This window comes from Montipora foliosa, chromosome 2, assembly GCF_036669935.1.
Source record: "Montipora foliosa isolate CH-2021 chromosome 2, ASM3666993v2, whole genome shotgun sequence".
Lineage (NCBI taxonomy): Eukaryota > Metazoa > Cnidaria > Anthozoa > Scleractinia > Acroporidae > Montipora > Montipora foliosa.
This window is the reverse complement of record NC_090870.1, coordinates 1,839,068-1,850,560: the sequence shown is the minus strand read 5'-3', so window position 1 is coordinate 1,850,560 and position 11,493 is coordinate 1,839,068. Positions and strand designations below refer to the sequence as shown.

At 38.3% G+C, this 11,493-nt stretch overlaps 2 protein-coding genes and 1 long non-coding RNA gene across 3 annotated transcripts in view; 2 read left to right on the top strand and 1 right to left on the bottom strand.

The window, feature by feature from the left end:
* LOC137991995 (gamma-tubulin complex component 4-like) overlaps window positions 1–7,100 on the bottom strand; it is a 17,242-nt gene extending 10,142 nt beyond the window's left edge. The window contains exons 1-7 of the mRNA XM_068837026.1: window positions 6,945–7,100; window positions 5,972–6,119; window positions 5,016–5,122; window positions 4,857–4,910; window positions 4,659–4,715; window positions 1,210–1,289; window positions 726–939 (exon numbers count right to left, since the gene is read on the bottom strand). Of these exons, the coding sequence (XP_068693127.1) occupies window positions 726–939; window positions 1,210–1,289; window positions 4,659–4,715; window positions 4,857–4,910; window positions 5,016–5,122; window positions 5,972–6,119; window positions 6,945–7,022 (738 nt within the window). The 5' untranslated portion in view covers window positions 7,023–7,100. The remainder of the gene's footprint in view (window positions 1–725; window positions 940–1,209; window positions 1,290–4,658; window positions 4,716–4,856; window positions 4,911–5,015; window positions 5,123–5,971; window positions 6,120–6,944) is intronic.
* On the top strand, window positions 1,300–2,997 carry LOC137991996 (uncharacterized). Its single transcript, XR_011121632.1, has 2 exons — window positions 1,300–2,694; window positions 2,859–2,997. It is a non-coding gene; the product is annotated as an uncharacterized lncRNA (long non-coding RNA).
* A 30-nt stretch (window positions 7,101–7,130) lies between the features above and the next one.
* On the top strand, window positions 7,131–9,855 carry LOC137991993 (small ribosomal subunit protein eS6-like). The gene is made up of 4 exons (XM_068837022.1): window positions 7,131–7,207; window positions 8,434–8,498; window positions 9,013–9,079; window positions 9,197–9,855. Exons 1-4 carry the CDS (start codon window positions 7,202–7,204, stop codon window positions 9,797–9,799), a joined length of 741 nt encoding a protein of 246 aa, XP_068693123.1. The 5' UTR covers window positions 7,131–7,201; the 3' UTR covers window positions 9,800–9,855.
* Window positions 9,856–11,493: the final 1,638 nt, after the last annotated feature.

The window sequence follows — 11,493 nt, the reverse complement described above, 5'->3', positions numbered from 1 at the left end:
AATAGTAGTGAAGGAGATATAGCAAATGTCACACTTGCTAAAAATGAAGACAGTTAGGTACATGTAGTTTTTCAATGTTATAGTTGAAAACCCACCAATCAAAGATACCTAGATGTTCCATGGGATAGGTGAGGGGGGGGGGGGGGGGGGGGCTCACAAAATAGACCTGCTGTACAGATACCTTTCTATGACCATAAAAACTGTTATTTACCAACAGGAAGGTCTGTGTTGGAGAAAAGAAACTGTGCCCACACCTGAGGCTGCAGGCCAAGAGTAGTACTCAAGACAGAGGCCCTGGTCTTTCAAAATATGGACCAACCTGGGCTAGGAATAATATTTTTACCTTTTCTTAAAATCTAGCATAATGCTTGCAAAAAAAGAAAAAAACTAGAGCTGTAATCACAGCAAGGTTCCTGAATGATTTCTTGAAATTAGACAGTGTAGAAAACAGAGGTAGAGAAAGTGAAAGAAAGAGGATTCATCAAAACATTTTTATTGAATAATAAAATGTTAAGGGTAAATACATGTATCTTTTATACAGTTGACAATAAATTGCAATGTTTATAAGTGATGCAATCAACATACGGCTACACCTCATTATGGCAATGCAACAACAATGCCCGCTGTGATTGGGTGGGAGAAAAAAATTCCACCTGCACCTGGAACCAATCAGATTGCAGATTTTGTTGAAAACTTCCTGGCAATAAAAACCCAGTTATAATTACCAATATTTCAGCAAGTTGCCTTCCTGTTATTCCAGGTATCCCTAAGTCACCATTACTCATTCCAGCTGCACTGTCATCTGTCCAGTTAGCTGTTTGTTTATCAGCTGAAGTGATTTCTTTGATGAAGAACTCATTGTGCTTGTCAATAAGAATTCCATGCAGGACCCAAGCACTTAGTTGCTGATACATTACACCATGGCAAACAAACAAGATTCTAAGTCAGATCAAATCAACAGAACAAGTTCAAATGAGTCATTTGGTATTTTTACACCCAGAATACAGTAAGCTCACAAGTGACAAAAGCATTAAAAGTAACAAGAACCATGTTAGTCTGTGTATGTGTCACGTGGGCCACAAGTGACTGGAACATTTTATTTCTGTTTTCTCAAATGTTAACATGTTCCTATACAAAATTTACATTCATCAAGAATGATAACCATTTTTTTAAAGAGAATTTGACCCTGTACAATATTGTTTACATCACCTTTCCAATGCATCTTTCACATCTGGGATCCCACAAATGCAACTTTGCTGCAAAACATCCAAGATCTGACATCCAAAGGCCTGTTTAAAAACACATCATGCAAACAATCAAGCCCACAACAATGCTTTTCTGTCAGCATATTGTTTAAATAAATTTATTGACTTAATATGTAGGGCCAAACAAGGGGAGCCATAGAAAAGTTAATTATAAAAAACTGGAGATGTCAGAATGGAAGGAGACTAAGAAATCAGGTACACTAGGTTTTCATCCATTGTATCAGACAGATTTTAATGAGTAAAGTGATCCAACAAATGTACAGACGACAAGAAGCAAACTAGGCTAAGAGACCAAAACAGGACCACAAGCTAAAATGCTAGGAAATTGTATTGTCTTCTATTAGCTGCCACAGGGCTAATGCAAATCTAAAATTTCTAACATCATGTGTACACAAAGCACTAATGTAATGAAGATATTAAAGGCAAATATTGCAAAGGAGCAATAATTAATAAGGACTTTGGATTTGGAACACAAACTTATTTGGGTTTGACTTGTAGCACGATACACATGTACACCAGTGTAACATAGAGCACTTTCATGAAAATGTGTAAAATATCCCCAAATCATCATTACTTGCCAGATATTAAGTAATTAACATCAAAGAAACATATTTGGAAATTTTTCAGGGTATAATTCTTGTCTACAGCTTGTTTTAGAAATTACCCAGAATCCTTTTTGGGCGTGGCATCTGACTATTTGGTTTGCTTAGCATGACTATTATCGCTAAAATACAACAAACTTAACTAACACAACTACTTCTAAATCATGTATACTAAAAAGAGGCAATTATTTATTCATTTACAGTCAAAGGCACTTAATAAATATTATTTCTTTTCTTCTGTAATTCCCCACAAAGGTGTCACAAAGTGCCAGCAAGCCCAAAAGCTGTTTCATTTTTGTCTAGTTTTTTCATGTCAGTGATGTTCTCTCTAACAAAAGAGAGGCCTTTAAGCCCTGAAGATCTTTTATTCCCTCCACCTTTTCAGCATTTGAAATGCTTTTCTTCTCAGTATTCATCTCTAAAGTCCTTGTATATTGTACACTATTGTGTAACGCAATCGTCACGTCCACTTACCTCTGATATTTTCCCGCTTTTTGCCCCTGATTTGTTATATAAACACCCCCCAAGATACTAAGGAGAGGTTACACAGGACTCCTTCGATGTTTGTTGTGGATTTCGGCTGGAAAGTGTCTTCAATTCTAGTTTGATTTGGCACGTTTCCTGCTACGAGCGTGGTTGTAATTTGAACACACGTGGAGTTCAACTGGAAATATGTTTCCGATTCACTGTTTGTAGAATTTCTTCGTTTTAAGCCTACTGAAGACTATAAAATTTAGCAGGATTTGAAGACCAGTAAGTGAACTGTGCTGCAGCTGTGTATCGGCGACGGTTGGTAACTAGAGGCTGAGATACAGGTTTTCTTGTGGGTAAGTAATATTCAATTTTACTAATCGAAAGTACGCAACAGATTTGTTTCCGATCACGAAAATTCTTTATTTCTTCATCCTCGTTTGAGATCTTTGAAAACCTTTCGTACTCGATGGTAAACAATGTTATGAACTTTACTCAAACAAATTCTCTTCTTTTGTAGGTACGTTTGGAAGTCGCTAGCCTGGTATTTGTAAGGCATGGAGCGCTGTCGGACCTTGAGCGTTACACAAGCACTAAAGGGCAACCGTCCTTAGAATTATAATTCTCTTTATTTGTAAAATAAATGTGGAGAACTGTAATTTTGCGTATAGTGTCATTTTTTCCTATTTAATATTTCTGCTCTGTTGAATTTTCTTAAATAGATTGCATTGAGGGTGAAATTTTACTTTTTTAACTATTTCATGCAAATTAGCTGTTACGCGTTACACGCTGATTTTGTAACTATTTTCTTGCATTTTGAAGATTTTTTTGTTCTTATGTTCTTCCAAATGATAATTTTTTAACATATCACTTAACAACAATCCCTGTTCAAGTAAGGTAGAAAATTTGAACGAAATCCGTCATTACCTTGCAAAGATATTAGAAAATATATTTGAGCAACCACTAATGTACATGTGTATCGTGCTACAAGTCTTTAAAAATAAAACAAACCAAATAGAAGGTACTGTAACAGATATTAACAAAACCTGAAAATGGTGGAACAGACAAAGTCAATGTTTAACAGAAGGCGATTATGCAATGGTTATCAACATTGTTAGATAACAATGAATAACTAATTGAATAACTAAATTGAAAAAGTGCCGAGAAGCAATTGATTCAAAACTAGTCTTAAAAACTCTCCATAGTACAAGTACTCAAATAGGCCCTAAACCCTCATGAGGCTCACTTGTTCTGATATTTCATGTGATAACTGATCGTGAAAACCACACTTGTCTGCTGGACGACAAACGGTACGTTTCATCCTTTAGATGCCGGGGCTATAAACTGGCTTAACCCTTTCACTCCCAAGAGTGACACTTATAGATTTTACTCTGTCTAACGCCAGACGATTGGACGACAGACGACAGGAGTGAAAGGGTTAACAGTAAATCTCATCAAGCCTTATACGAAGATATCTTTTCTGCGTCTATAGACTTGATCGCTAGAAGGAACAACCATGCACCGGTGGCTCAGTTTGCTATGCAGGAGATTGCGAGTTTGACTCCGGCCAGACCCGCAACACTCAGGGTCTTAAAAAAACTGAGGAGAAAGTGCTGTCTTTGTAATAACATCCGCAAATGGTTAGACTTTCAAGTCTTTGCGAAAAAGGACTATCAACCGCAGGTCCCGTCTCACAACCTTCAATGTTCATAAACTCTGTGGGATGTTAAAGATCGCACACACTAGTCGAAAAGAGTATGGTGATGTGGTCTGGTCTTTTCATCAGCCATGTGCTTGGCATAATCTTCTTAAGGGACTACTGATTGATGAGACCACTTAACAGAAAAACAGGCAGTAGTCAAATTGAAGGATTCCAAGTGCTGAAACTGGTAAACAAGAATACTTCTGTGCATGAAATTTCAAGAGTGTTTTGATCAGTTTAAAACCATTTCGCAAATTATTATACATCTGTGCACTTCATGAAAACGGTATTTCATGGTCTTCCCAGTGACTTCTACTTAATATTTGTTAGTTTCAAGTGCCAAAAATGCCAAAAACTGTAACTCAATATAAACTCAATTTTAAGTCAATCTTAACTCAAAACTCAACTCAAACTCAACTCAACTTGTAACTGGATCAATAGTCTATCTCTATGCAACCATTCATTCATTCAATGAAACCAAAACAAGCAAAACAAAGAAACACATTGATGAGGTTTCCCTTTTGACCAGAAAAATATACAATGCTTACATTCTACATTGAAAGACTATATAAACTTCATCATAAAAAGTTTTTGGCATACTGTGCTGTTTTATCCTACCTTACTTGCTTGTATGTGCTCAATAACAGACCAAAGTGCTGGAAACAACCCTTGATACTGAAAGTTTCAAACCAAAATATCATATAAATTAACTGGCAGTTCTCACTATTACTATTTTTCTTGACAAACAGACACCAGGAGGGTGACATAACCTGACTATAATGTTGGGAATGTGAAGTTAAAATCATGGTTACAAACCTGTTCCAAACTGTGTTCAATATATGTCAGTGGAAGTTTAGGATCCTTAAGAATCTGCATGATGAAAAAGATAATGCAAAGCAAAAGGTCAAGTAACAAACAGCCCACTGATACATGCACATGTAGATGGTAAATTAAGGTTAATGCATACTACTGTACCTGTTTTTCTAAGTCAACCAAGACATTCCTGTAGGAATCAAGAACTTGATCAAGGCCAGTACAGAAAGCTTGGATGTACAAACCAAAGGGCTCTTGAAAATTTTCTCCTAGGTAGGAAAAGAAATGACCACAATATTTGCAAAAAATTGCCACCAGTGGTCACAGGAATTACCAGTAATGGATGTACCAAAATAATGTCTAAAAAGACTTAAAGATATAGGGCTTTCTCTATTGCTGCTTAAAGAAGTTGGAACGAGGGACAACCGTATTTTGGGATGTATCTTGTTACAAAGTGTTTCGCAAACTTTCCAGTTAGTTCATTTGATACTAACAAGATTGAATGTTTAGGGTGCATCTTATGACCAAGTGGGCCTGCTAGTGAGGAAAATACTGTTATTTTAGTGCTATATTTATTACTTACTTATTTGTTTATTAAATGAAAAAACTGGACATAACCTGCACCCAACAACTATTCAGTAATACCGTAAGCTAACTTAAAGTTAAAAAATACCCCCAGTTAAAATAACACGATTATATTTAACAATGCAGATAACCAACGAGTTACATAGTGCCGAGTTGGTTATAATCATTTTATATCCAGCAAGCCTGAGTAAAATAATAATAATAATTATTATTATTGTTTTGTTAAAAACTCCAGGTTCAACAACTCTTCCATGTATTGTCGACTAAAGCATCGATTTCTGCCTTGGTTAATTCTAGTCCAAAACGGCTGCAAAAATGTTTTCAGTTTGCTTTATTGCTGATGCGATCCTTGAACATATTAGATACAGTAGGTACATGAACTGATAGTATGTGTCCAGCAAGCCAATGAAATGCTGGAAATCTGATATTCATAGTTTAGTTTTTAATAAAATAAAATTATACTTATATTCATTGCTTTTTTCAAATAAAAGAGGAACAATAAACCCTGATTGAGATCTAGAATCAAAACTTACCATCTCTTTGTGTTTCTCCAACATAGGGAGAAACACCTGAATACTTCTTACAAAATGTCTGAAACTTTTGAAAGTAAGTTCCTAGCCCACAAATTCTATTAAGTAGACTAATCTCACTTTCATGGACAAATGGCAGGTCAGCAGCAACCTAAAAATCAAGAAAAACCAATTAACTGGCACTGCTGATTTGGCAATTATATAACAGCCTGGTCACCAAAACTGATTATAACGATAGTGGTAAGATATCCTGAAGTCCCTCCTTATAAGAACCATATGGAGCCAGTTGCTTGAAGCTTGGTTAGGGCTCACCATTGGTTAAGAGGTATCAGAACCTATAGGTTTCCATGGTATTAATACTGGTTAGCACTAACCATGCTTCAAGACCTTTTACTCTGGGTAAGTTTATATTTTATTTACAAGTGAAGTGGAGGCAAATTAATTCTTTGCCACCACCTCACAGCTTTTCAGGAATAATTTTACAATACTTGATTTTAAAATAAAACTATTCAGCTGTGCAAAAGAAATCATAGGTTTGGTGATATCTGAAAGTCAAGTCCCAGGTGGAGGGTGCAAAGTGCAGCTTCCAGGTTAGGGTTGCAGGTCATTGTTTTACCCCAACTGAAACAACCCAAATCTTTACAAAAATGCAAACCTTAGGCTTAAAAATCATCTAAGGCACAGTTTTTATGGCTACTATTAGCATTAGAAAAGGTTTGGGTTGTTTCAGCTATGCTGAAACAATGACCTGCAACCCTATAAACCTGCAACCTGCAGTTTACACCTTCCATGTCCCAGCATGATTACAGAGGTTTTCTCTCTTTCTCGTTCTCGAATAGAATGTTACACGCCAAAGAGGTAAAAAGGTGAAATTGCTTTACTGTTTTTGCCACAAAGACAAATCGAATTTTTCGGAGATTGGCACCTGGTATATTTGTGATTTGCACAACGTTCATCTGCTTGTCAAACCACAAACCTGTATTCCAGCAAACTTGTCATAAACATATATACCGCCAGAATCTCCAGACAACGCCAAAAGTAGCTCGTGCAACATGGTAGATCACTATGTGATCTGACCCTTCCTTTGCCTTAGGTTGCGGCCATGTTTATTTTACATCACAGGTGTAGTTCCAGTCCCCTTGAGCTCAGTGCCCATAATACCATTGGCTCCCAGTGTTCGTTCTCTTTCCGTTGCTTCTTGTAGGATCCTCCTCATCGGAGAGAGGGTGAAAGATGAAGGTAAAAAAACATAGATACGGTAATGGTCTGATTAAACGGCGAACACGAAGTAAAATGCTAACTATGTATCTGCATAACTGTGGTGTAAATTTGTACGGATGGGTCGTGCGACCCTAAGATTCGACGGATTGAATGTTCGAGTTGAATTTGTATCATGTAGAGACTTGCACTACGGTCCTAGGGTTATTTACTGATGATCAATGAGAGTTTTATTTTGATGCATTAGCGGCCCTTCCTTAAATGTTTCCCAAAGGGAAGTGTGCTTTCTATAGTCGTCGAAAGAAGGAAGGAGGACTTACGACTGACAGCAGAAAAATCCTTCTTGAAACAGTGTGGAAGTTTCAAATAAAGTCTGAAACAGTTTCGTGATTTTGATGTCATGTAGTTTAATACAGCCAATCCTTCAGTCCTATATCTCGTTTTCTATCCATTTTCTTACCCACGGTTCTTACAAAAACAGGTGTTGAAATGGTAAATTTCAACTCACTAGGTTCTTATATGCGGGACTTCTTTTTATTATAGTACAAGTGGTGGTAGTTCCTTCATCATCGAAACTTGGAACAGGACCACTAAATTGCTGACAGACAGATTTATGTGTGCTGGCCTGTATAATATTGTGTTCATTTAACCAAACAACCATTGTTAAAATGTGTTTCTAAGCCGGAGGTGTTAGTTTAAAATTCTTTTATCAAGATTACTACTGAATATCTATGCCTTCTTTATCAGCATATCATAAGGTTTAACGCATTGACACCTCAGGCACCCTATGACGCCCCCAGTTGACAAGTAAAATTATCTTGTGTTAGAGTAAAATCTGTGAAGTCTCACCCTAAAACCCTAAGGTAAAAGGTAAAGTAAAGTCTGCCACAAGCCTAGAAGGCCCTACCAGGCTGGCGCTCATCTCCGGTATCTGTAGCATGAAGCGACTGGGAGTATTTACAACGTCGCAGGCCAGGACCTGAACCTGAACCTGAACCTGAACCTGGACCACTCGATCCGGATTCGAGCGCACTAACCATGTCTCTTATTTACTTGTCATTTAAGAATCCAGGTTGCTTCAACGGGATACAAACCCATGTGGCATCGCAGAGATCATGGGTGCCAATCTCATTGAAGCCACCTGAATTTTTCAGTTGTCTAATTGTCTAAGTGCAAGGATCACTTCTATCTTTCATTAGATTTAATGTTGTTAAATTCACCATTGAGACAGCTGTTTATGCTTGCAGCTAAATATCTCCTACCCAGCAACTGGTTGCCAGAAGCTTATTGAAGTTGATGATGAACGGAAACTGTAAGAGTTTCACTTGTTATTTGTTACGGTATAATGGAATGGAAGTTATTTTGTGGAAAGCACTCTCGTTATGAGATAGTTATCATTCAAAGACAGTGTGCTTGATATGGGACGGTAAGCCAGAGTATAGTAGTGGCAGTGGTGCTAGTAATAATAGTAGTAAAGTAACCAAGTAACCAAAGTTGAGTTTTTTAAGTTTCCTGGGACACGTGGTAGATGAGATTGGTTATAGCAAACTTTGCTGTGATTGCCTCTTTGGATATTTACCATCTCATATCCATGATAAGCAATAAATCCTTGTCACTTCAATAGTTTAGCCTCTTTTTTGAAGTAAATAAAAATACTGGTAGTTCCTTTTTGTGTGAAAAGCAGAACTACCTATAATTTCTATCGTGAATTTTGTCCAATTGAAGTGAACCCTTACATGGTTTACTGTCACTTTCAATGCGTCAGACTTGAATGATTTTGTACTTTTGTGGGGTATGACTTAAGCATGGTTTTCTTTTGATTGCAGTCGTCCTTTCTATGACAAGCGCATTTCTGCTGAGTGCAATGCTGAATGTCTTGGTGATGAATGGAAGGTTAGTGACATAAAAAACCTAAGTATTTTACTTATGTATTAAATTTGTTAAGGATGTAATGAAACCAAAACTAGGGTTCATCCTGCTTCATTCTGTACTTTTTTTTGTTGTTAATAGGGATATTTAGTGAGAATCTCTGGAGGGAATGACAAGCAGGGTTTTCCCATGAAGCAGGGAATCATGACAAATGGCCGTGTCCGCCTTCTGTTATCCAAGGGTCATTCATGCTACAGGCCTCGCAGAACCGGTGAACGCAAGCGCAAGTCGGTGCGTGGCTGCATTGTGGACTCCCAGCTTAGTGTTCTCAATCTTGTCATTGTCAAGAAAGGAGAAAACGATATCCCAGGCTTAACGGATAAAACTGTGCCACGCCGTCTTGGACCTAAAAGAGCAAGCAAGATCAAGAAGATGTTTAATCTGTCCAAGGAAGATGATGTACGCCAGTATGTCATTAGGAGGCCTCTTCCAGTTAAGGAAGGAAAGAAGCCCAAAACAAAGGCACCAAAGATCCAACGCTTGGTCACTCCACGTGTACTCCGGCGTAGACGTAAGCTCGTGGCTATAAAAAAGATGAGAATTAAAAAAGCGAAAGAAGCGCATGCCGAGTACACCAAACTGCTGGCCAAGAAAGCAAAAGAGGCAAAAGAAAAGCGTCATGAAATGATAAAACGTAGGCGTATTTCCTCAAGTCAGCGGGAGTCAGTCAGCAGTGCCAAATGAGTTCTGTGTGAATTTACCAACTGCCATACAATAAAAAGAAAGTCATTGCAAAATAAGTTGTACTTTTCTTGTTTATAAGCAACTCCCTTTCCCATCTCCTCTCCCAAGGTCCAAGTTTAAAATGGAAAGGGTAAGTCCAACCTGTAAATGCCAGAGTCAAAGCTTTCAGACTGGACATCACACAAGCAACAGGTGCAGCCATGGCAGGGTTCTCAACCCATAACTATAACACCAGTCCCGGGTGTCTCTGGTACATGTTACGGCTTTAGAAGCCGCCTTGAACAGTAGGTGAATGCGTTGATCAGTTGCAATGTTACGGTTGAAAATAGCGAAATGGCTGTTCTAAATTCTATTGAGAACCCTTCATAGTATCCACAGAATGATGAAATAAAAAAGCAGGAAAAATGGGCCTCTCTTTTGTACTGGTTTGTGGTTACAGATAATTATGAACGAGCACGTGCTGCAGTGATTTACCCCTCTTGTATGATATGCAAGGAGGTTTCTTGAATATGTTTGCCACCAATAAAGCATGCCTGGTTTTCAATAAAAGTCTAGTTGCGCGTCAGTATTGCTTGAAGATTTGGCACTGCTGGGTTGACAAATGGTAAAATTTTCTTGGTGGTTTTGGCCTTTTGTTTAAGAGCCAACTGTCTTCCAGAAAAATTGAGGTCAGATAATGTTCTCTCGATAAGCTGCTTAGGGTAGCCTCGCTATTCAAAAAGGGCTTTGAATGTTTTGAAATATTTTGGCTAGGAATGTCTGGTAAGGATATTTTGGTAGATCTGAATGAGAGTTTCCGACCGTTATCTTCAGCACCATCAATGAGAATAAATCCCAGAGACTTTCGCTGAAAGCCCTCGCAGGCGACCTCTATTGTTTATAATGAGCTCTCGTAAGCGACCAGCTCCAGTTGCGACTACTTTTTTGAATTCCCTGATTGGTCGCTTACAAAAGCTTAGACTGTATTAAAGGGGGTTTGGTGGAAAATACTACCATGAAAAAAAATGTAAGGGGAGGATGGGAATTATATTAAATTTTAATATCCAAGAACACTGTTTAGGGTCCAACATAGGTTTGACGGGATGCGGGATGGGGCTTAAAATCGAAGCGGGATGTGGGATATGAAAAATTTTAGATGCGGGATGAAAATACGACGGCTAGACCGGAATACTCCGTTTTCGTAGACGGGATACGGGATACGGGATACGACAGTTAAATGCGGGATAGCAAGTAACCTCACGTTATGAGTTGAAAAGCTTTAATTTGCTTGGAGAATGAAAAATTTGGCCAAAGGACCCTACAAGACAGCTAGAAACCACGCAAAAAAAAGTAAATTACTCGGACCTGTGCCGCTCACGCAATTTTCTATTTGTCCTGTCGGAGTAACAAGTGACGTGGGTTAAAAGTAAGTCGATCTCTTTCAACCACGTTGCGTTCGTTGACATAGGGAGCTTAAGCACGTGCGTTTCTGAGACGCGGACGGCAACCGGAAGAGGACACTTCTCGTGCCAGGACAGTTTGTTTGTTTGTTTGCTTGTTTGTTATTTATTTGTTCGAGCAGGTTGAAGTTTTGGCAGGTATTCAGCTGATGTGGACCTGCTATACCCACCCACCCATACACAGACAGAGGACATCCACAACACCGGAAATTTCATTCCCTACTGTTCTCGAATAGAGTGTGGGTTCTTTAACGT